The sequence below is a fragment of the Podarcis pityusensis genome, assembly GCF_964106645.2.
Source record: "Podarcis pityusensis genome assembly, chromosome: 13".
Lineage (NCBI taxonomy): Eukaryota > Metazoa > Chordata > Lepidosauria > Squamata > Lacertidae > Podarcis > Podarcis pityusensis.
This window is the reverse complement of record NC_138038.1, coordinates 20,891,822-20,917,164: the sequence shown is the minus strand read 5'-3', so window position 1 is coordinate 20,917,164 and position 25,343 is coordinate 20,891,822. Positions and strand designations below refer to the sequence as shown.

The following is a 25,343-nucleotide window of genomic DNA, read 5'->3' as shown; positions in this document are numbered from 1 at the left end:
TCCAAAGAAAGCAGAAACAAATGAAGAAGTGTACATACATTTGCCTAACGTGCATGGTTTGCAAATAGTTTACATATCAGAAAGCAGTTTTTCTTGTATTAGTGTAGAAGCTTGAATTCTACCCCCACCCCACACTCCAAGTACAGTATATGCACAGTCTTGGAAGATGATTGGAGTGCACTGACTGCATGGATGATTCATTCATTCATTGAATTTATATACCGCCCTATATCCGGAGGTCTCAGGGCGGTTCACAAAAAACGAGCTACTTGCCTTAAAAGTTATGGTTCTCCCCAGCACCTTCAGAAATGTTAAACTTCTGCTAACGAAAACCTGGCAGCCACACTCGCCGGTTACCTGTTTATAGAACTCTCTTCCAACATTGGGTCGCTGTTTTGGGGGGACTGGTTGTTCATCCGCGAGATCACCAGCAGGTCTTGCAAGCTGTGCTGCTGAACCATCGGCCTTTGCGTGATGAGGTGTGGGTTGTAGTATTTTGTTGGCTTCTTGTACGAAGCGCTCCTGCAGCTCAGGATTTCTCTTGGGAGCGAGGCACTTTCTGTGTAGCACAAAAACCAAGATTTATGTGCTGCGATTGAATTTGCACAGCAGTATCACCAGACCATATTTTTTTGTTTTCTTTTACTGGATCTGACAGCAGGTAAGAAAATAAGATGGAATGTGTAAGCACAATGGGGCTCCTAACCTGGGTGCTTCCTCAGTCAACATAAGGCACATTCTCCAGCAAGTACAGGCAAAACCACATAACCTACCTGGCACCTGCCTATTACTTTTGTCTCACAATCATCTACCAGGTTTGTTCAGAGCTGGCACCCGTTTTGTGGGTCCCAGGAAAGAGATCACCTGCACTCACCCCTGCCCATCTCATCATCAATACAAAGAAAAAGAGGGTATCTATCTGCACAGACAACAGACCTAATACAGTATGAGTCTCCATAAGAGCAAAGATTCAGAGTCAGAATTGATCTTATAGCCTCAAACACCAGTTGGAGGCGGAGAGAAAAGTTACACAGATGTTGCAGTGCCAATGTAATGGAGTCATTGCAGTGTTACTGAACTCCTTCTATTTCTGGGAGAAGAATGATGTAAGAAGGCATCCATTTTCTGTGCCGCCCTGTATCTGTCACAAACAGCGTCCGGGCTGAATTTCTGAAAATCGTTTAAAATGTCTGGGCAACCCACGTCGGAAATATGGCAACCCTAAATTATAGTACTTACACAAGATACAGAATGAATTATGTAACTTGTGTTGTCATTATGTTATTCCACCCCATTCATTTCCATGCAAAGGGATCAATGCAAAATGAGAAGAAAAATATAAGCAATCATGAACCGAAAGCAACAACAGTGAATTGCCCAACAAGTTTGCCCAATGCTATTTTTCTAGAAAAAGAGGTGCCGGAATTCAACACAAATGCCTCCCTTGTTCTCTTATAATGGTGATGGTGCCCACCTGAGAGGTGCTGGAACTGAGTTCCAGTAAATTCTGGCTGAAAAAAGCCGTGGATTTGCTGGACTCATTTCCGTTCCAGACATGGGACAAATAAGCAAACACTGTCAATTTCTGTTTCCGTTTCTGTTTCCATTGGAATTCCCTCACATCCCTAGCTCCTGCGGCCAAGACCTGATTGCTCAACACACTAGCTGCGTATGAACCACAGCTTGGCATTACAAAGAATGAGCTGCGGTGAGACTTGGGTTTGTCCTCCCCATCTGCCACAACCTACGCAGATCTTGTACCAGCTCTTCTCTGACATGTGGCCAGGGGGATAACACTACGGTCACTGAGGTCTAGCTCTGAGGGCCTTCTGGTGGTTCCTTCACTGCGAGAAGTGAGGTTACAGGGAACCTTCTCAGTAGTGGTGGCTGCCCTGTGGAACGTCCTCCCATCAGATGTCAAAGCAATAAGCAACTATCTTACTTTTAAAAGACATCTGTTTAGGGAAGTTTATAATGTTTGATGCTGTATTATGTTTTTATTATTCAGTTGGGAGCTGCCCAGAGTGGCAAGGAAACCCAGCCAGATGGGTGGGGTATAAATAATAAATTATCATAATATTATTATTACTGAACCACTCTACACACCTGGAAGATGTGAACTGGAAGTAGTGAATAAACAGCACTTATCCCCTCCCCCCATGCAAAACTTCTTGGATGCACCCCAAACCCAAGAAATCAAAATCCTGAACATTTTAAAACAACCAAGCACTTCTGTACAACATCTCACATTCTGTTGGATCAATATATCTATGCATGTTCTGCAGACAGGGCTGGCCCGAGACATACTGCTGCTGTAGGAAAATCGGCCCAATGCCACCAGCTCCCCAATTGCGACGCTCCCACGACTGTGCCCACTCTGCTGCCAGCCCTGCCCCTGCCTGTGGCTGCACCTGAGCTTGCTGCTATGAACACAGTGGCAGTGGTAAGGGCACAGAAGCAGCAGTAAAGGCAATGGCGCCATGACGATAGCGCGGGGACTGGCAGCAGTGCAACGGTGGTGGAGGAGAGGGGGTGTAGGGCGGGGGGGGGGGCAAATCTGCTGCACGAGGGCAAATGGTTTTGCCTGGCGCCCCATGGATGGGCTGCCCCTTACGATACAGATACAATGCGCTGACAGGATGCCAAGAAAACGGCTCTCACGTGCTCGGCTGACCAAGTGATGAGAGTGCTGCTGCAAGGGAAGTCTGATTTTTCTTTCCTTTGGTGCAAAAGTCAGCTTGCTGAAGAATCCAGAGGTCAAGAGGGTTCCTTTTTCATTGTTGTTCCCATAGAACCTTCTCATCCTCGGGGTGACTGAGTTTGGGGAGGCTGTGTTTTCTCTGACGTGAAACCGGAAGGAGTGTTCTTCAAACGGACGGAAGTTCTTAATAGGCGGACTTCTGCAGCAAGGCATTTTGGTCACTGTCGAACTCTTCGCACGAGGAAGGGCCATTGCTGGAAAATATTTGGAAGCACATGGGCTCTCCTTACCGCACGGCGCTTTTGCAAACTCATCTGTTGGCTGGACCTGGCAAAGGGAAAGAAGGAAGGGCTATCACGGAGTCCCTGTTGCAAATGCCTGACAGACCTAAGGTGCTTTGGGATTCATCTGAATGGAAAGTGGCATAGAAACACAACCAAAGCATCAAACCAACCTCACTGATAACTCAGCTGTTAGAGACCCAGGAAATAATACAGTTGCCACACACTGGCTTAGACTTTTTGCACTTAAGAGTGAGTAACCTAAGTTTCATGTTGGTGGCTAGGTAAAGGTAAAGGGACCCCTGACCATTAGGCCCAGTCATGACCGACTCTGGGGTTGCGGCGCTCATCTCGCTTTATTGGCCGAGGGAGCCAGCGTACAGCTTCCGGGTCATGTGGCCAGCATGACTAAGCTGCTTCTGGCGAACCAGAGCAGCGCACGGAAACGCTGTTTACCTACCCGCCGGAGCGATACCTATTTATCTACTTGCACTTTGATGTACTTTCGAACTGCTAGGTTGGCAGGAGCAGGGACCGAGCAACGGGAGCTCACCCCGTCGTGGGGATTCGAACCGCCGACCTTCTGATTGGCAAGTCCTAGGCTCTGTGGTTTAACCCACAGTGCCACCCTTGTCCCCCAAGTTGGTGGCTACCAGACTGATAAAAATACCTGGCAGAAGCAAAAATGGAACCAATGCCTGGAACCAATGTAGTTTCTCAACCCTCCCTCCCTCTGAATACAAGAGCAGCCTGGGACCATCCAAAGAAGCTGAATGTTAGATCAGGAAAGACCAAAAAAAAAAAAAAAAGGAGTATTTGACACCGCCCAAAGTTAAACTATGGAATTCACTCCTAATCGGCCCGGATGGCTCAGTTGGTTAGAGCGTGATGCTGATAACACCAAGGTTGCAGGTTCAATTCCCATATGGAACAGCTGCAAATTTCTGCCTTGCAGGGGATTGGACTAGATGATCCCCAGGGTCCTTTCCAACTCTACAATTCTATGATTCTACAATAAGATAACTTGGGAGGATTTGACATATTCCTGGAGGGCAAGGCTATCAGCAGCTACTAGGCATGATGCCTATGTTCTACAGCAGGCATCCCCAAACTCGGCCCTCCAGATGTTTTGGGACTACATCTCCCATCATCCCTGGCTAACAGGACCAGTGGTCAGGGATGATGGGAGTTGTAGTCCAAAAACGTCTGAAGGGCCGAGTTTAGGGATGACTGTTCTACAGCCAATGTTGGACATAGTGTGCTTCTTTATAGCAGTCACTGGGAATTGCGATAAATTGTCAGGATGATGTCAGTGGCTTGTCAGATGGTTGCCCAGGAAAGTATAAAGACAAGGGAAAGTTTCTTGCCATCCTTTTTTATTTCAGTCTTTACAGAGAGAGGCTATAGAACCCAGCCTCTTATATAATGGCATTGTCCCTAGTGAATCTCCACTACCCGTCTCTCCCACTTCCTCATTCGTCACCTTTACGAGTGCTGCAACATGCCCTCTGTCTTTGAGCTCTTTGCTCTCCTACTTTTGAGGCTCGCCAGGTTCTGGGAGATGTAGGGTCTGGAATGCTTTCTCATGACAACGTGTCAGCTGGGTGTTGTTCCGGCTCTCTATGATTTCCCTGCTTTCCCCTTCATCTGCCTCTGAGCTGCTACCTCCATCAAACCCCTTTGTAAATCTATACTGTCTTCCTCTTCCTCCTCCCTGGAAGGGTCAGGATGGGGAGGCGGTCTCCACCATTCCTCCTCTTCCCATTCTTTGACAGAAATGAGGAGAGTGCTGCTGCCAGGGTGGGTAAAAATCAATGATTAAAAAATAATAATTGGATTTTTAAAATTTAAATTGGATTTTTAAAAATAAAATGCTTTTGGAGGAAAAATCTTTCTAAAGATAGTTTTCTATTTAAGACATATTATAGTCCAAAGGCTATTTACAGGGAATAATGATTTGTTTAAGTTTTTCATGTGTGCTAAAACTCAGTCTAAGGTTTTTTTTTTATTGTTTAACCACATCAGTTAAAAAACATGGATACATATGCTATAATGTTATTGTTTGAGTTAAATAAATTGTTTAAATTGTTGTTAAGGAAATTATTGTTTTTCTCCTTCCAATAAAGCACAGCAGAAAAGTTGTCCAAATATAAACAGTTAGCTTATTAAACCTCACAATAATTCCATAATTATCGGTCTATGTATTTCTAATAGTATAACCAAATCAGTAATTTTTTATATAACTGTAAAAACTACTCTGAAAATTTATTATTCCAAAAATGAAACCTTCATCTGGTTGTAAATACTGTTTTAAGTTTATACCAGGCAGAATGAGTCTTTCTGTAAAAATAATAATGATTTAAATCAAGGCTTACTGACTAGTGATTTAAATTGTGATTTAAATCAATTTGATTTAAATCAAATCCACCCTGGCTGCTGCACTCAGGTCTTTCTTGCAGGCTTCACAAAGGCACCTGGTTGGCCACTGTAAGAATAGGATATTGGACTAGATTAGCTTTTGGGCTGGATCCAGCAAGACTCCTTCTTATATTCTTAACATGAAGACTATGGACCCCTATCATATTTGATCAAGAGTTTTTTCCAAACGGATTGCCCCTCTTTTAGAGGTTTTTCTTTCTCTTTATATTATTAATATAATAATATTGGCTCAGGATTTCAGTGTTTAATCTAGGGAAGGGTCTGTACCAACATTTGACCAATGAGGAATTTGTCAGCAAATGGCAGAAAACCATGGCTAAAAAAGCCACCTCTATTGGTCTCTCTCCCCCCCCCCAACGGTATTACCTGGGTTATGAAGGCGCCCAAAAGGTTTTAAAGCAAAGATTATGGGACAATGCACACAGTGACCTGAGATCTCGATCACACGCAGTCTGTAGTCCGCTGGCAGCAGGAGTTCAATATGGGTATGTCTTTGAGTTAACATCTTACATCAAAAACCTGACAGTACCTAACTATCGAAGGCTTTTCACCAAAGCCAGACTAAATGTCTTCCCCTCTGCAGTGCTGGATGGTAGGTTGAGAGGAGTTCCCTATCAGGACAGACTTTGCTCGTGTGCTCAAGACATCGATTCCATAAATCATATTTTGTTGCATTGTGTGAAGTATGAGCAGGCCAGGGCTGAACTGATACTACCCTTGCTGGTGCCTTTCCCGGGAAAATCAGAGGCTCACTATGTCAGGTTCCTACTGGAAGACCGGACAAAAGCTAGAACGTTGGCAGTGGCAAAGTTTTTATCGGTGGTTGCAAGAACAAACGAGCCCTATATTCTAAACAAAATGCTTGATTAACCTGGAGGTAGGCTGTATGAACTCTGTATTGATTTGTAATGTTTTGTTTGGTCTTTGGACCGTAATAAAGATTGTTGTTGTTGTTGTTATTATTAATAATATAAAAATACACCAAATAATTCATTAGCTGCTTACACACCCACTTAACAGTAAAAAACCCAAAATATACAGCATCTAGAAATGCATCATTTCGAAATGCAACAAATAAAAGCCAATTTGTTCAGATATATTATATTAAAGTTGCCCAGTAATAATTCCTGCCGGAAGGGAAAAGCTTTTAAACAAATCAGGGCAAAAGGCCTGTTCTGTGTTTGCTGCATGGTGAGGCACGAGATCCAATTCAGCAGTAATTTTACAACAGAAACACAACTTGATTACTTACTCCAGATATAAAAGTTCACATCTGTTGCAGAATGGTGGCTGTTAATGGTATTCCTCAATTCTGGATTGGAATTATACTGCTCTCGGATGCGGGGTGCAGTCTGTCTGGTAAGGTCAGGCACAGAACTGTAAGGTCTCACGGGTCGGTTTTCAGAGGTCTTTGGGCTGCTGTCTGTCCCATGGTTCTGAAGCTGAGAGGTGCTCGAAGAATCACAAGTCACTTCTTTCTTGGGTTCTTTCTCATCTGCAAAATGTTCAAGCAGGAGGGTAGTCCCAGGCCCAGCCTCTGAACAATCCTCAGGCTAAATAAGAGGAAAAATAAAGACCAAGCAAGGTCAAATTCAGGCATGAAATGAAATGTGTGTGTATGCCCTACAAGTCCACAAACTCTAAATTACCGTAGTTCAGAATTTATTAGTCGCTAGTCATCTGTTTAGACACGCAAGTACATATTCCTATTTTCTTTTTTTAAAATCACATGATGGTTTGGGAAGCAATGAATACAGAGAAAGAAATATAGAAGCAGAGCGATTGGAAGGTGAAAGCAAACCATTGGCTCTGGGAAAGTCATAGAATCATAGAATTCTAGAGGATCTCTAGTCTACCCCCCTGTAAGGCAGGGATATTTAGCTGTCCCATAAAGGGATCAAACCTGAAATCCTGGCATTATCAGCATCGTGCTCTAACCAACTGAGCCAGCATCCCATCTTATTCTAAACTAGGGTTAGAGGAGACAGTTTGCATTTGAATGTGAACCTTCTAATTTTCAGTTTCCAAAAAAAAAAAAAAGAAAGTGAACTGAAACACAGCCATTCTTCAAAATGCAAACTTATCCGAATTTTGGAATGCAGTTTGCCAACCAAATGATATTTACAAAAAATCATTATATTTGGGGGAAGTGTGCAAAAAAATGAATTTATTCATGGAAATAACAGAAAAATGCATCCTATTAAGGGAAATTGCTTACCAAAACGTGCACATTAATTAAAACTGCATATAGACATGTGTTTATTCAGAGTTCACACTAATGAACGAATTTTCATTTGAGGTTTTGTTTTAAATCAAATTTATGCAGAAATGTAGAAAACTGAATATAACTTAAGAAAAGTTATATAACTTATAACTTAAGAAAAGTTAAGAAAAGGTATCTGAAGAAGTGTGCTTGCACACGAAAGCTCATACCAAGAACTAACTTAGTTGGTCTTAAAGGTGCTACTGGAAGGATTTTTTTTATTTTAAGAAAATGAGAAATTGAGAAAATGAAAACTGAGAGATCCATTTGTCCCTAGCCTGAACTACCTCACAAAGCTGAGAGAATAAAATGATATATCTCCATGCACACCATCCTGTGAATTTTAGAAACATCATCTGGAACCCCTTGTAGGAGAAGTGGAATGGCGATATAGTAAGTAAATAAAACAAACTGGAAGCACAGCAATAAGATATACTCAGCACACAATATGACAATAGCGGAAGAGGGATAGAAAGTCAAATTTAGCAGGGAATTTCCAGTTGGCCAGACAGAAAAGATGCAATGGAAGGGGAGGCCTGCAAGGAAGAAGCTACAACAGGAGACTAGAGCTCTGGGAAGGGTCTTTAGCAGCAGGTAGAGAGAGGAAAGGGTAGATTCTGCAGATGTCGAAAAAGTGACAATGAGAGAGCTACCCCAAACCACCAACATGGCAAGCAAGTTGGTTATCATCTGGGCCATTTGAACTATATAAGGGCAAATCTTAAGTTCCATGGAGTTCCATCTGGCTTAAGATGAATTTCCTGCAGGATGCTGATTAATCCAAGTTAGTCTGAATATGGCATTTGGTGGCGGGGAGTCATTAAAATTAGTTTACAGAAGCAGAGAATTGAGAAGGCCTTTCAATTTACTTTTCCAGAGATAGTAGTGTGTGGGTGTGTGTGCATGTGTGTGGAATAATTCATTAGCCAATACGTTTCTGTGTTAGTCCTACCTGGGCAGAGACTGGCACTACACTTGATCTGTTCACCATCTTTTGCCTGGGAAGCTTTATCTTTTCTCCACCGGACTCTCCCTGCAGCTCGGCCTTTTTCTCTCTCAGCAGAGCTGCTTTCTGTTCTTTCTTGAGACGCAGCCCTTGGAGCTGCTGCCTGTTGACGACATTGCAGAGAAGCGTTCATAACAGACTCAAGACAGGGAGAAGGCTGCCTACCAGGTGCTGCTTACCGTCGAGATTGCTACACTGGGTTTGCAAACCCTTAAAGCCTCCCAAAAAAAATCCCCCCGAAAGTGCATGGGATCAAGGCCAGGCAGAGTGGCCTTGCCTCTTAAGGTACGCCCAAATGGTTGCCTATTGTACGAGGGCGGCATAGCAAGACATGGGGCATGTCTTTCCCCAAATTAATCAAGAGAAGTGGAGGCAATGAGAGTGTAAGTGGCCAGACAATATGGGCCAATTTAGCAGTCCCAGCCACAAGCATGGGAAGGTAGGTAAAAACGGAAATGTCTAAGGCCTAACTATAGGGACAGAATGTGATGCAATAATAAAGAAGAGCAGAGCAGGGCCAGCTAAAGTGATGACCGCCAAGTGTTGCTGGACTGCAACTGCCATGATCCGTAACCATTTGCGATGCTGGCTGAGGAGGATGGGAGTTGGACTGATAATGCTACAACACTTCCAGGCGGATTGCAAAAGATAAAAATGGTAGGTGCATGCAGTCAAGTCACCCCGTGGCTGTGTACTGATCGTTGTGAAATGTCTACACCAGAACTCTTTGATAATGTTTGCGCATTCAAACACCTGTTGGAATTTTATTTTTTATAAGAAGCATAAGGGTGAGTGCTAAGACTGCACTGTATTTTGGTTTCCAAAGGAATGTTTTGCTCGTCCAAGGTTCTGACCATCATGATTTGTACAGTATTTATCATTGGGCACTAAAGATAATAGAACATTGAAACACATCTGGCCATTATGCCTTATGGAGCACTCATTTTTAATTGGCGGTGGCTTATAAGTGAGAAAATAAGGGCTTTCCTTCTATCTGTATTCATTATACTGTGCATTTTATCATAAGGAATACCAAAAATGTATGTCTATGGCTAGGCAGTATATCAATACATTGTCCAAAACCAGTTTCAAGTCCATATCAAGATATCAGTTTCATAATTTTTGACCTGACAATATATCGCAAATCACAATGAGTGTGTGTGCTATGCAAAAATCACAATGTGGGAAAAACTGTGAAGCTAGTCAATGCCTCAATATAGTTCCATCCTTATTTCAGGCATTGTGATATATCGCTATATCACAATGTTTGTATGGTGATATATCGTGATGTTGAAAACCAGATATTGCCCAGCCCTACTGCTCACCTCTACATATTTCCATCCTTATTTCAGACATCGTGATATAGCGATACATCACAATGTTTAGCAATGTTGAAAACCAGGTATCGCTCAGCCCTAATGTCTATACAGTCTATAATTGAATAATTGACCTTAACTCTATCCTTTTTCAATTGCCTTTTTTTAAGAGCAGTGAAACTCCTTTCCTTTGGGAGCTGGAGTCAAGCAACACGTTGGGGGTACTAAGTTGGCTACCCTGAAGCAAAGTATGCTTCCTTTCACAACCAGGGCCACACAATCTGGTGGTGGGGACTTCGAGGACACAGAATGTCAGCATCTGAAGGGTATAGTTTATTTCATCTCTTTTATTATATTTCCATGCTTCTTTTCACCCGCATGAGTCACAAAGCGGCTAACATGCAATAAATAATAACATAGTCGAACATCACAACTGCAACATAAGTAATATAAAATAATCATCAGTAAAACAAGCACCTTCTATAAAACACCATTAACAGAACAACTTTTAAAAATAGGCTAAACTGCACAACCAAATTAGCAAGAGGGTTCTGGAGTTAATTGGTCTGGACCAAACAGTGTTTGGGCATATGTAGTTTGGCATCCTCTAACACACCTGTTTTCAAATTTATGGCTTTCAGAGAAGCATTGAAAATAGAGGGTTTCAGGATGACTCAATGAAGCTAACTGGTGCTAAGTAAAGCACTGAAAGCTCACTTTCACACAGCACCCAGTTCGCTCCTGGAATTCATTACCCCAAGATATGGCTTATTATACTATTGGTTGCTTGCATGGGTTGTGCCTGCTCCCGAGCTCGGCTTGATATGAGTGCTCTTCCTTCCCTCTCCAGAGTTGTGGGGAGGAAAAAGAGGGTTTCTAGGGTTTTAATGAGCAAAACACTGGGAGCACTTACCCTGCCAAGTGAATTTGGGGAGGCCTGATCCACCACAATATCAGTACTCCTGGGGATCACTTGGTGTTGCAGCAAGAATGGGATATTTAAAGTGGAGTTAAACCAATAATTCATGTTTTGCTAGATAGGCACATGATAGGAATATAAAAAGCTCCTCAGAGGGAGCCTTGGATATGATAGAGCCAAGGCCTGTTGAAGGCTTTGCCTTCCCTTCTCCTACCTGCCTGGGGAAGATTGTCTTGGTGCATATTTTATGGGTATTATCTATTATCTAATATTTAGTCCATTAGATAAGTGGTGGACTTTATTGGCATTGTAGAACCTCCTAGTTTCTGATGGGACAATGGCACTTGATCAATGTGAGTACAGATGTCTGTTGCGTAATATGCAACAAGACCATCTGAATGTGTGTGGATGGCACTTCAACCTGGAAGTTACATAAACATAAAAACACAAGACACAAAAGCCTTTGTCAGGAAAAACAACAACACATTAGGGATTACCATGAAGATAATTGGGGGGTGGGGGAGAGACTAGAACTACTAAGTTCAGGGCTGGATGACAATTTAGCAGGTTGTGCTGTGAGACAAGAACATCTGCTGTACTCTTCAAATAGTTGATCAGCCTATACATTTAGTAAAAAAAGAAGAAAAGATAGCAGCAAAGTTTTAAGCCCTGGCTTAAAAAGTAAACAGAAAGAAGGCTACCTTGAAATGAAGAAATGGAAAGATTTAATGGTTATTTAGCTCTATACTAATGGCCCATGGATAAGACAAAAAACTGATCCTAGCAGTCTCTCCCCCCCCCCCCCAAAAAAACCCTAGCAACCTCAAGTCCTACACCTCCCTTTTATTTAACACAAAACAGAGAAAAATGACATTTCTTACCTGGCAAACTCTTCACGTGCTCTGGAAGCTACTGTTTCCTGGTAGATTGAATTATTGTGTTGGAAAAACTTGTCGTATTTGTCTGAATCTGAACTGGGGTAAATTCGGCGATAGCCTCCTATATTTTTTTCCTCATACATCTCCGCTTGCTGGAGCCAAGCGGCCTGGGAGTTCTTGTATTCCTCAGCCCTGATAAAATCACCCAAGAAAAACGGTTAACAGACAAAACGTCCACAGTGGGAGACCTCTCTATTTAGTGTTCATGTTGCCATTTCAGCTTTTAAATTATATCTGTTTAACTCAACCCACTAGGACAAAGCTTGTTTATACAGCTTTTAAACAAAGTGCAGAGATATACACCATTCACAATTGTATCATATCCCTTTTTTATTAAAAAAAAATGCTAATTAACTAGGTGCAAAGAGCTCTGAAGGAAACCGGTGTGTGCGCTTTTTTGGCAGGCCCCCTTCTGTCTCCCTTCCCAGCCCAATACACTAGTATAATAATGGCTTTTGTGTGGTTTTCTAGGCAATGTTGCATTCTCCAGACTGGGAAGGAAGAAAGGCCCATCCTTGCAGTCTTTCTGCAACATAAGAACTCAGTTTTATCGCTCCTTATTTTCTTTGCAAGAAAAGATAAGGAGGGTAGAAAAGAAATAGGAGGCTGCCCCAAACCCTGGCGGGATCTTGCAATCCAGCTCTATTTTTGTACGCTCCAAGCCCTATCCATATATGAGAGGGGACCTAAGCACACTAATGGCATTTAGAAAACTGTAAGAGTGGGAGCCACCGCTGGGCTCACTTACACTTTCTGTGTATGTAATCCATGCTTACTCTTTCTTGAACTACTTATACACAGACTGCAGAGGAAACTCAGTTTGAATGATGGCTGAAAGAAGAGGCACACTTCAAAAATAAATAAAGTTCTGTTCTTTTAAAATTTACGTCGCGGTATGAGGATTCACAAGTTACACTTTTCTGCACCAACTAGTTCTGTTCTGGGCACATAATGCTTACAGAAATAGCGAGTTTCCTCTTGCTGAAGGCTGTGAGGCTCTTCTAATATTTCTTAGAAAATTTGCATAGCAGAGACAATAAGGATGATCTAGCCCTGAAGTTATGCCCCAAGTGTAAATGAGCCCTACAGCACAAATATTCACACTGTTATCTAACACACTCTGGACTGTTGGTTGATTTTCCAGCACTAAACACTTTCTGCTGTGCGGTAATATGCAATTTCTTTTATCAGAAGCAAAACCTCCATATTTTACCACCTCATCTCAAACCTACACACACACACACACACACACACACACACACACACTTTCCCAGCATATTCCATCCAATTTATCAGGATGGCAGGAATGATGTGGCACAATTGCACAAATTTAGCTTTATTTTAGGAGTGAATAAAATAATACTACAAAACTTGGGTCTTGCCTTCCTGTGATGAGACAGCATATATGCACGAAACCTGGCCCTATCACAGCCAAAGCCTGTGAGCTGTAGACTCTCCCCAATAGATATATGGATTCATTTTTATGTGTTCCCCTTCGAGAAATGTTCTTAGTTGTTTTGAGTGAGGTGCCGTGTGCTTGCTTATAGGTTAGCTACGTTGTTATACAGGCAAAAACTAGATGCTAAAATACAGATGCATCTAAAATCAACAGCCAACAAGCAGAGAAATGCACAATGTTGTGACATCACCAGGATATGGGTAAGTTGTATCAGACATTAGGAGCGGTGGGTGAAACTAGGCACACGGCTCCATTTTCAGCTGCAGCAATGCATATATTTTAGTTGCAGCCTAAGTTGCTGGATAATGTGCTGGCTTCATCAACACTTTGCTAATTTTGCTCTGTAAATTTCTATTTTAATACATCTGAGTAATCCTGATTTAAAGAGGACTACTAAATGGACTGAAAGTTATATTAAATATATGCTTATTTGTTTGTTTTTCATACAGCTCATGGAAGAGCCAAAAGATTAAAATCCATTGCATTTAAACGCGTTTTGCAGATGATTTACAAATTCCTATCTGCGTAATCCCAAGAAGCAGAAGAAGAACTGAAAAGGTCCCACCTGGATTCCCGGTTGGGGCACTGCTTAAGGCGCCTCTGCTTTCCTCGCCGTTTCTCTTCCTCCAGTACTTTCCGTTTATCGCATGCACCCAAATTGATAAGAACCAGAGTATCATACAGGAGCTGATCTTTTACTTCTTTGTCCAGCCATGAATCAGTACTGAAGCTTGGAGAGTGATTCACCTGGATGGGAATTAAACCTATATTTGAATTTGCTACAATTTGAAATATATAACACAAAAATTACTGGGAGAAAAAATAACGTTGGAAGATCAAAGACCTATTTACTGGGGAAATAAGCTGAAACCAACATTTAAAACTTTCAGCATTGAAGACTGTGTACTGCAATAGCCTTAGGGGCACATCTGAGTTATCTAATTATTAATCACATGCAATTAGCTACCTTGAGAGAGACCCTTGGTGACTGCTCCTTAATTATGGCACTCCTAGAGATTTATCAGAATTCTTGTTTCAGCATCTCTCTACAACTTTGAATTTGCTTGCTTGCCACATTTTCACCCCCATTTCCCCTCCTAGTTGCTTAGGAAAGGCTGCAGAATCTTCTTATTTGGTTTCTGGCTTTTTAAGGTTGGGAATAAGTAGAAATTGAAGGGCAAAGCTAGGGAGGAGTGAGACAGTTCAGTACAGAAGACTGGGGCCTAGAACTGTATTCGGATAAAATACTCATCAGGGGCATACCCTCCAACACGCCAAGGTGAAAAACTGGGACGCAGAGGCAGACTATTACAACATTAGGCTTATACAGAAAATAAATTGTATAACAAGTTGTCATTTCTGAATGCTTGATGGCTTAGCATGCCATGTAAATTTAATCACACTGGAAACCATAAATGCTAGTTATGGATTTCTTCTTAATTTACTGAGAGGAGATGTGGTCGTTTCCAAAGGTAACCGAAACAAACTTTTAGTCATCTAAAGAAAAAGGAGAAGTACTGTACATTGAATGATACACTGTACTGAACAACTGCTGATCAATGATAACAAATCAGAAGATTCTTCTCAGGAATAAGAAGTTTGTAATCACAGTTAGAAGAGCAGGAGGTGTTTTGCAACTCCTTTTTGTTTAAATATTGGAGCGTGTATAATCGTATAGACATAATTGGAACATATAACTGTACAGATGATTTTATGGTTACATTTGAATTTGTATTTCTAATGGAAGTATTTTTCATTTTTCTTTTATGTAGACCAATGTACATTTAAATACATTAAGGTCATTAATAAATTTGGTTTACGATGATATATTTTAATGGATGCCTTGCTTTGTTGGCTTTCTTTCTAAAATTAACAAGACCATGAGTCCTTAAAATGGGATGTTTAGAAATCTAAATAAACAAGAAGACAAAAAAATGTAAAACAGAGGCTTGTGCTACAATAGACAGACAACTGGCTTAAGATAAAGATAGGGTAATACTATGGAGTGCAATGTGTAACTACTAGACTATGAAACTGACCATCACGGGACATCTAGCTTAAGTAGCTTGAGTTTAGTATAAAGCCTAAATCCATTAGTGACTATAAGATATGTGATAGCGAAAAGTACAACCTGCTTGCCTTTTTCTGGTGAACTTCTCTGTGGAAGTTGGCTGGCTGATGCCAGAAGACAGAAAAATTAGCTGGATAACCTTTTGCTATGACCCAATTTGGCAGATCCAATTTGTTTTGGATCCTCTTAGAGGATTTGTTTATGAAACCAATTGACTGTCTTCCCAGTTGGGAACGCCAACGTGCAAGGGCAAGTGTGATTTTTTTTAAAACAACTCCAAATACATTTCCTGTAGCCGAACGCCCTCTGCTGGGCATCCCGATGCTTGGAAGAATTGCCACGGGGCACACGAGCAACTGAGGGAAGATGGGGGAAAGATCAAAGTGGGTTTTACCAATGCATTTTGGGAATAATAGCAGCTTCTTTAACCCCCCAAAGTAGGAGAGAGAGAGAAAGAGAGCTCCGACGTTTCTGAATCTAAGCTCAAGGCCATTTGCTTTGTTGGGACATACCTCAAGCAACCATGGTTTGAGTTTTCGATCCAGCAAAATGTCAAATCCCAGGATCTCAAAGCAGGCACTCCACATGGTGTGGTTGGGGAAGCAAGTGAGATAGTTATGCTTGATGATAGGATGGGCTGATATCAGTGTTTTAATGACAACATCTTCAATGTCCTTCCATATCTGTTCCGTTTCATAGCCATTCTGCTCCATGTGCTCATTAAAGGTGGACAACTTCCTTGAAAAAATTGGGGAGGGGGGCAGAGAGAGAGAGAGAGAGAGAGAACATACCTGAAGGACTTGCATTCTGTTTTTCATCCGCTGCAAGTTGGGCTGCTGCAGCCGTAAGCTAAGACCATTTGCACAACTTTCCCCTTCACATTAATTAATCTGGATAGCTACCAGTTAATACTTCTAAAACAAAGGGAAAGGCGAGAAAGCCCATCCTTCTGACAGTTTTGACCCATCCAGACTGAAGACTGGGTGATTATACTGGGAGAGGGGCTCTCCCAAAGGGTACCGAGAACTCATATACATTGCTCATAGAATAACATAATTGTAGAGTTGGAAGGGACTTCAGGGGTCATTTAGTCCAACCCCCTGCAATGTTGGATTACCTAAGGAAAACATTTCATGTTGTTAGTCAGACCAACAGAGAGATAAATAAAAGCCAGGCCCAAAGCCTGAAGATAGGCTGGATAGAGCTACAGGGGACACTCTGGAGGATGCTTAATCCACAGGGGAAATTGGGACCAACATAGGGTCATCTAGGCCATAGAACCACTTCCCATCTTTCACTAACCATGGCACAGGGGAGTGGTGAGAGCCATTGGGAATGAACTCCTGTTTCTAAGACCACATCTTAAAGCACCATGGAACTCTTACGCCTACCTCAGAAATAGATTACTGTAAATGCTTTCCCCGACTTGGACACGAGTTTCCTAAAAGCTTTGAAAAGTTGAGTTTCAAAGCTATCTTTCTGCCAGGCTAGGAGCCGCTAGCCAAACATTTGAAAACTAGAAGGACAGAGTGTGAGCAGATATGATGGAAAAACAAATCAGGGCACTGACAGTGATCCCTTGGCACTGGAGTTATAGGGACATCTGTTCTAGTAACTCCTCCCACTTGTCTCTTGATCTGCCACATTGCAGACCCCGTTTTTTGGACAGCAGCACAGCGTAACACTGCAGAAGTCAGGCTGCACTGCTGATATTTCAGCCGCTTACCGGGAAAGCCCAATAATACTAAGGAAAAATACCAAAAGCATATCAAGCCTTTGCCGCAGTGGGCAGAGCACTGCAGAAGAGCCTCAGCCAGCAGACTAACACAGCGCTAGTGATCAACAGAAAAGCCAAGAAATTCTAGAGGGGGAAATATCGAGGCAACAATAATTAGATCGAACTGACCGTTCTGCGCAAGATTTAGAGGGGAGGCTAATTACACCCACCGAAAACAATAAAACAGAGGGCGGCAATCCAGCAATTCCATTTGCAACAAATTCATTTGTATTTCCTTTAGGGGGGGATAAATCCAGGCTCCTCTCGCCTGCTCCAGGCACCCTGCTGTTACTCATCTGAGCTTTTTAAATGATTTATTTCACCTAATGATGGAGAATGCGCCACGTTGCAGCTGAATTTGGAGAAATGTTTCCTAAACACGTATGAAATGGCCATAAAGATTCATGAGAGCAGGCCCCCCAGCTGTGATTATTTTAGAAAACATTCTGTACCTCTTGCTACCAGAGTCTGCGTCTCGTACAAAATTAGCGCTGTGCTTGTTAATTGAATAATTAGTCAGGTGCATACAGACGTCGTCCTGTAAATAATTAAACAAACAAGCAGGTTATGAGGCTAGAGAGATTTCTGCTTCCCTTATGCTGTTTCTTCAGGATGTGGGGGGGGGGGCAGAGAGGAAGCACCTTTACCTTTACCAGGCTGTGTACAGTATATTGAATGGCCTTTACATCCCTTTTGGACCTACGAAGCTGAAATCACTTTCCTTAATTCCAACTGGAATTTTGAGCGCATACCTCTTAGATGGTGGTGGTTGGGGGGGGGTATTTTCAATATTTCTTGACTCCAAACTCGTCAATCAGAATAGATCACATAAGGAAAGTGATGTCACATTCACAGAATCATAAAAATGAAATAGATAACAATATGCACACAGACGTTCTTCATAAAACACAGTTCAGAATGAAACCAAGGCAAATGACAAAATTATTACCCCCTCCTGCGTCTCAGTAAGGTGGCTGTTGTTCTATTCGGACAATAAAGAGAACAGACTATTTTAATCAAACCACAGACAACCAGGCTCTGCCTGAGAATTGGCTGTGGCCTCAGACTTCCTTATTGCCTTTAGGGCATGACTATCTCTTCCACGCAAACCTATGTAACAGAACACAGGCAAACATGCATTTTTGGAACTCTGAAGGCTGGAGGGATGATTTAGAGTGGAGTAGTAAAAAGGTAAAGGGACCCCTGACTATTAGGTCCAGTCATCATGGCCGACTCTGGGGTTGCGGCGCTCATCTTGCTTTATTGGTCGAGGGAGCCGGCGTACAGCTTCCGGGTCATGTGGCCAGCAGTAGTGGGCTTTAAAAAGGCTTAAGCAACATCTTCCTTCTATTACTTCTCTATTCCAAATTGCTCCTTCCCCCTGGCCCCCCCAAGCTGTTTAGTTGCTGTTTTTGGTTTTTTTTTAAAGGCCGCTTCTAAACCAACATTAACAAATAACTTTGGGGTTAGCTCTGTAGACAAAGGTTGCTGTGCAGGCTTCAAAGGGATAGTAGGTACAAAATATGTTAAAAACCCAACTTAAATCGGTGCAGGAGTTCTGAGCTTCACTAAATGCATCCCTTAGTGCTGCCTGGCCCCATGCATTTCCTCATAGTGATGCTTATTTCACAGGACAAAGAAAGAAACAGTGGGATCTGCAAAGCAGCTCCATCATTCCAGCTGGAGGAATGCTGCAAAGAACTCTTCTGCTTGCAGGTACCGGCATTTCCCACACTTTTGATTTCACCAAACCAGCTGCGTGAGATGCTTCCTTATGAATGCACACCCCTCAATGATTTATGGCTGTTGTTTACGACATTGCTACATTCCTTTCGATACCACAAGGCTTGGGTATTAATTCTTGGGAAATACAGAGGAAGCACCTGATGAATTATGTGGTTTGAACCAAAAGCCGTCAATATTTCTTACAAGTGCGCTTGGTCACGTCAGCAGGAGCCTCCCTTGCTTACCAAGTTGCTGTGTGATGGGTCTGAGTAGGCAGACGTCGCAAAGCGCGCAAGGCCCTCTTTATAAAGAAAAACCCGTAGCGGTTCACATGATGTTACCAGCACATAAATCCGAAGGTCAAATTTGAAGCCATCAATGATGAAAGGCTGCGGCAGGGTGGGGGAAGGGAGAGAGATAAAATTCTTAAATCAGATATCTAAAGGGGCAGGAGTAGTTTGATAAATCTGGAGAATGCAACATTGCCTAGAAAACCACACAAAAGCCACTATTATACTAGTGTATTGGGCTGGGGGGTGGGTAGGTTCACTGGCTTCCTAAAGCCTTCTGGGTACTAATTCACATGTTGCATTTAACCCGTGGATGCCAAAATGGCTTGAGTTTCTCTCTTTCACAGAGATTCCAACTGTGTGCATTGACTGATTCAACCCCACCCTTGTTCCATGTTCACACCAGAATGTTACAAATAGAGGCACAGCTTTAGTCAAACTCTAGAACTCCCTTCTCTGGAGGTTCACATCTGACCTTTTTCTGGGAACCATTAGGAAATGTTTGTGCTAATAAGCAGAGTTGGAGGGGTCCTTGTAGGCAATCTAGTCCAACCCCCTACTTCTTGATGAAGAAAACCTACAATAACCTCAGCTGATGGCTGTCCAGCCTCTGCTTGAAGAGACGAATTACCCCCAGGTAACTGGCTCCATTATTAAACTGCTCTGACTGTTTTAAAGGTCTAACACAGGCTTCTTCAACCTCAGCCCTCCAGATGTTTTTGGCCTACAACTCCCATGATCCCTAGCTAGCAGGACCAGTGGTCAGGGATGATGGGAATTGTAGTCTCAAAGCATCTGGAGGGCCGAGGTTGAGGAAGCCTGGGCTAACATCCTGTATTTCCACACTTTACTTTGCTGTATATTTTAAACCTCTGCTGGGGTTCTCTCACCAAAGAGTACTTGTCCCAAATCTGGATCTTGCCATCCATAAAATTCTCTTTTTATTTACCTCTTTTCTCCCCAAACCAAAACTAACCCCCAATGGTTAACCCCAATGATCATGCCCCCTGCAACTTCAGCCCATTAGACCTAATCCTGCTATCGGGAGGCCTAGAGAAAAGGAATCATGCCCTGGCTGAATGAAAAAGGAGGTAGTGATTGCGATCTTGCTATATATGCACCCACAACATCATTGGGCAGGTGTGGATGCACCCACCATTGCTGGGACCACTTACATCCATTTTCAACTGGACACACTTCTGGGTAATGCAGAGCCAATCTACAATAAGCACTTTTCAGGGGCAAAAATATGCAATAGATCTGGATAGCGTGGGGACTATATAGAAAAATCAAGTATTCCATGGATTCTAGAATAAAAAGTCATCCCATCACAGTCTCTTTGCCTTATCCCACTTTCGCCAAGACTCCTGCTTTTAAGTGTGTTGCCTATGTATTCCCCTTTCTTCAGCCCCCCTCCTTCTTGAGCACTCCCATTGCCAAATCTCCCCCCAGTCTCAGTCCCCCTCTTAGCGTCTTTCACCCTGATAGCATGCAGCTGCTCTCTCTAGGTGCTGGATGTTAGGACCCTTTCAAAACAACTCCTTCTCTCAGAGTTGGTTCACTGATCAACATTATTTTCGATGGATTGGCACTTCCCTGAAATTGTACACTACAAACATCTTCAGTATTGCAGCAACCAATGACTAGAGCAGGGATGAGGAACCTGTTTCCTTCCGATGTTGCTGGACTGCCATCACTCCCATCAGCCAGCATGCTGAATGGTCAGGGATGATGAGAATTGTGCCTGATCTAAAGGGACACACAAGCAACACAGGCAGCCCATTTCGAAGACTAATAAAAGGGGTTACCTTTGAGATATAGAGCTGGCAGATCATATCCTCTCCAGGTTTGATATCTTTCACAGATCTTGTGATAAAAATGCCTCTGCCTTGACAACCAGAGTCTGGCTTACAGATGTAGGTTTTGTGTTTTTTTGACCTGCCAAATGCTTGCAGTTCTCCATAGCTGAGAGCAGTGAGAAGGAAAGCAAAATATACATTCTCATTTGATGTAGTACCAGACAGTGGCATAATAATAGTTCAAGCTAAAGTAGTGATAGTAATGGGAAATAGGCCTGATACCATCACAAACCACCCCAGAACTAAGGTTGTTTGTTTTCTCTCCCAAGACATCCAGAAGAAACTTTTGCTGCCTTTCACACTACCACTTCCCTTCAGGCCCCTCATCCTTCCGTTCCTCGCCAACCCCAGTGATGACCAGATAGTTAAAGGGAAAACAAGATGGAGTCAATAGCTCCAGCAATATCTTGCAGCAACCACATTTAATGACTGAGCTATGGGAAAGTTCACACTTCTCACATACACTGTCAGTTCAGAGATACTCATGCAGGCTAAAGCTAAAGGGCATCCTTTCAGCAGGTCAAACCAAGGATCTTGACCCATTAGAGGAGACTCAAATAATCATTCACCTGCTCATCTATAGCAAGAGATACTCTTCCAGTGAAAAAGAAACCTTTGACAAAATTTGGACCTCTTTTACTTTTGCAATATAGATATTGATGTGGGGAAGAAGAAGAGAGTCGTGAACAAATTGCTGTGGACTAGGCACTTGTTTTAATTGTTTTTGCAAGGCTGCATTAAAGGATCAGGGTGGACTTTGGTAATATGGCCCCCTGAGCGAGGATTAAGTTTACTCCCCCGCCCATCTTTATTAGTTTCACAATGATTCATTTTGGTACTATTGCTTTTTTATGGATATACTCAGTAGGTACCTCTATGAATATAAGCAGTAGTAGCATAGCTGTCAACTTTCAGATTTGAAAATAAGGGATCAGCAGCCTCGAAAATAAGGGATCAGCAGCCTCACCTGTCCTGGAGACAGTCTACGGGGTATCTAATAATCCGGGATAGCAGGGGAAGCAGCAGGAAATGGCACTGGAATAAGGGAATTCCCCACAAAAAAGGTTGACAGCTATGAGTAGTAGTAGGGATTATAGAACTGCAGAGTTGGGAAGGACCCTGAGGATCATCTGGTCCAACTCTCTGCAATGCGGGAATATGCAGCTGTCCCTTTCGGGGATCGAACCTGCAACCTTGTTATTATCAGCACCATGCTTTAGAAGTAGTAGTAGTAACTGTTGTTGTTATAATAATAATAACCCTGCTAAATATGGCACTGAAAGGATGCTGCATTTTTCAGAACTGAGTCTGGCAACTAGGCATTCTCTCCAGATCCTGAGTTGACGAGGACTGAAAAAAATGTTGGTAACATTGGGCAGCAGTTAAAATAAGGGGTTAAAGTCCCATCTTTTGGTATCCCTCTTTTTGAAGGGCATTTGCCCTCTCCTGCTGCCTCATTCTTTCATTACAACCCTTTAATTGTATTGGTTCCCAGGCCTAAGTCCACATAGATAATGATGCCTGCATCTGAAAATCGATAATGTAGAGATGAAAAAAGATGCAGAAAAGACCAATCAAAATGGCTAGGGGCTGCGGCACCTCTCCTTATAAGCAGTGCTATTTTTCTAGGAAAAGCGGTGCTGGAGTTCACTATGAACGCCTCCCTCGCTCTCTTATAATGCCAATGGTGGCCACCTGAGAGGTGCCAGAACTGAGTTCCGGTGAGTTCCAGCTGAAAAAAGCCCTGCCTGTAGGAAAAGGTTACAACCCTACGAGAGTGTCTGTATGGAGGTTTGAGGAACGCTCAGATGCATTCATTTGGTACATTCCACCCCTACAAGTTACAGAGAAGTTGTGCCATTTTTCTCACCAGTTGATCTGGTGGGCAGGGAGATAGTGGCCCATGGACAAGACACACAGCCCACTCAGGAAAGTGTCCAGAGGAGCTTTTCCACAAGACATAATCATTTATGATACGCTACATCGGGCTTATCTGCACTTCCTCTTGTTCCACTGCTTCCCCACCACCCAGGGGAATCGGCTCTTTGGCGCTCAGTCAGAGCAAATGGCAATTTAGGTTTTCTTCAGATTTCGATTTCTTCCGATCATTAGCTAAAGAGCGGGTTTTCCCTTGGAATGGAGTGAGGTAAGGAGAAAACCACTTTCTAGGCATGGCACAAGCGGAAATGTGCTCTTACTGTGGTGGTGGCATTTTACCAGACAAGACCTGATAAAACGGTTTTTAAAAACCATTTGTGCAAAAGTTCCGCCCCCCCCTTCAGACTTTGCTTCTCCACTCTGTGTCCACCCGGATTCCTCAATCTCTGTGATGATGAGGGGAAGCAAGCCAAGATGGAAAATGATTTAGGAAAGACTCACTCAGCAGGAAGACACCAGGTCCTGGGAAAGAAGTTAAATTCCTTCGGAAAAAGCTTTAGCATCCTGCCCATGTTCCTGGCCAGAAGATCCTTCCTACAGATTTCCAACATCCCAGGGAAATGGTTTATTTTCTAGAAAAGGAGTCCAAGACAAAAGCTTGATTGTTGTCTAGGCCTTCAGATCTTTCTCATGAATGAAAAAATGAAGGTGGACGTTTTAGCTCCACCACTTCAGAAGGAACACCAAGTACCTGGTAAGTTTTCATTTCTAGCACCCGTTCCAGTGAGACAGAAAAATCTGTCCAATACAGAGTCCAATCATCAACTTCAGTTGCCTCCCGGAGGCCACACATCATAGCAGCCCGTCGCACTGCATCATAGAAGAGAGATTGGTATCATCAGCATTTAATAGATACATCTGCAAGAGGAAACATCGGGTGGGGAGGCTTGTTCAACTCAGAGGGTCACATCAAATACACATCTAAATCTAAAATGCTGCCGCTAAGTTGTACATATTTTAATTCCATGGAATGAATGTAAGAGAAGATAATTTGCTTGAGGCTGGGAGATGACAAGATACAGTTGGTAGATACGTAATATTTATTCTGTATCATAACATTTCCCCCTACAAATTCCTACCCTAGCCTTCATTTATTTAGATAATATATATTCCACTTCATAAGGGATGCGGGTGGCGCTGTGGGTTAAACCACAGAGCCTAGGACTTGCCGATCAGAAGGTCGGTGGTTCGAATCCCCGCAACGGGGTGAGCTCCCGTTGTTCAGTCCCTGCTCCTGCCAACCTAGCAGTTCAAAGGCACGTCAAAGTGCAAGTAGATAAATAGGTACTGCTCCAGTGGGAAGGTAAACGGCGTTTCCGTGCACTGCTCTGGTTCGCCAGAAGCAGCTTAGTCATGCTGGCCACATGACTCGGAAGCTGTACGCCGGCTCCCTCGGCCAATAAAGCGAGATGAGTGCCGCAACCCCAGAATTGGTCACGACTGGATCTAATGGTCAGGGGTCCCTTTACCTTTACCTTATTCCACTTCATATGCCAAAGAAAAGCTCTTTTGACAAACATTAGGCTGCTTTTGAAAAAATATCAATATTTTTTAGAAGTAATGATAATTTTAAAAAATGCAATGTATGTGGCTGTGTTTTAACGTATGTTTGTTACTAAAGTATATTTTCAACTGCAGTTGTGACCCCCCCCCTCTCTCTCTATACATATATATATATATTGGTAAAAAGATCTGGTCTTAACAAAATTCCAATTTAAGTCAAGAGACACTTAAAAGTTGCTCCCTAGTGCAAATGGTGCTTTTCTCACTGTTTAGAACGGTGACTGAGAAATAAAGCCAATCTATTATTTCACAACTGGGGACAAAGAAGGGCACTCACCACTCTCGTACTTGCAGTTGGTCAGATTTATCACTGGTCATCTGAAAAACAGAAGAAGAAGAAGAAAGACAGAGGCAGACAGGCAAAACCAATTCATGGTCTTATTGCAAAGCACCTGAGTACCTTCCGGGACCTCTTTTAAGCCTTTACCTCCAGGTGTAGATGGTTCAAGTACCACATTGCCTATGAACTCACGGAACGCCACAGGGGGCGCCATAACCATGATGTAGACTGGAAGGTGAGAGGCGGTGAGGGGGGGCATTGAAGTTTGGCATTGCACAGGGTGCTGCTGAAATTTGAGACCCTGAGGTCTGCCACTAGGGTTGTGGGTGTGTTGCTGCGAGTCTAATGAGTTTAATAAATAAAAAATATACAAAATAATTAGCTTCTAAGCAGTCTGAGTAAGTCACCAAATGTCATGTCAGCAAGAAATATGCTGCCAGATCAAGACAATTGCTGCTATAGAGAAATTTTCACCTTCTCCTGCATATGACCCCAGGAATGGCTGCACAAAGCTGTGA

At 42.8% G+C, this 25,343-nt stretch overlaps 1 protein-coding gene across 1 annotated transcript in view; it reads right to left on the bottom strand.

Annotated features, from left to right (window-relative positions):
- Positions 1–353: 353 nt before the first annotated feature.
- The window catches only part of TTLL6 (tubulin tyrosine ligase like 6), a gene marked incomplete at its 3' end in the record, with an annotated part of 33,928 nt that continues 8,938 nt past the window's right edge, over positions 354–25,343 (bottom strand). Inside the window, 14 exon segments of the mRNA XM_080979293.1 lie at positions 354–559; positions 2,662–3,028; positions 6,674–6,685; positions 6,687–6,974; positions 8,637–8,793; positions 11,807–11,995; positions 13,888–14,069; positions 15,906–16,131; positions 17,623–17,708; positions 19,141–19,284; positions 20,994–21,150; positions 23,424–23,554; positions 23,674–23,792; positions 24,823–24,861. Of these exon segments, the coding sequence (XP_080835419.1) occupies positions 354–559; positions 2,662–3,028; positions 6,674–6,685; positions 6,687–6,974; positions 8,637–8,793; positions 11,807–11,995; positions 13,888–14,069; positions 15,906–16,131; positions 17,623–17,708; positions 19,141–19,284; positions 20,994–21,150; positions 23,424–23,554; positions 23,674–23,792; positions 24,823–24,861 (2,303 nt within the window).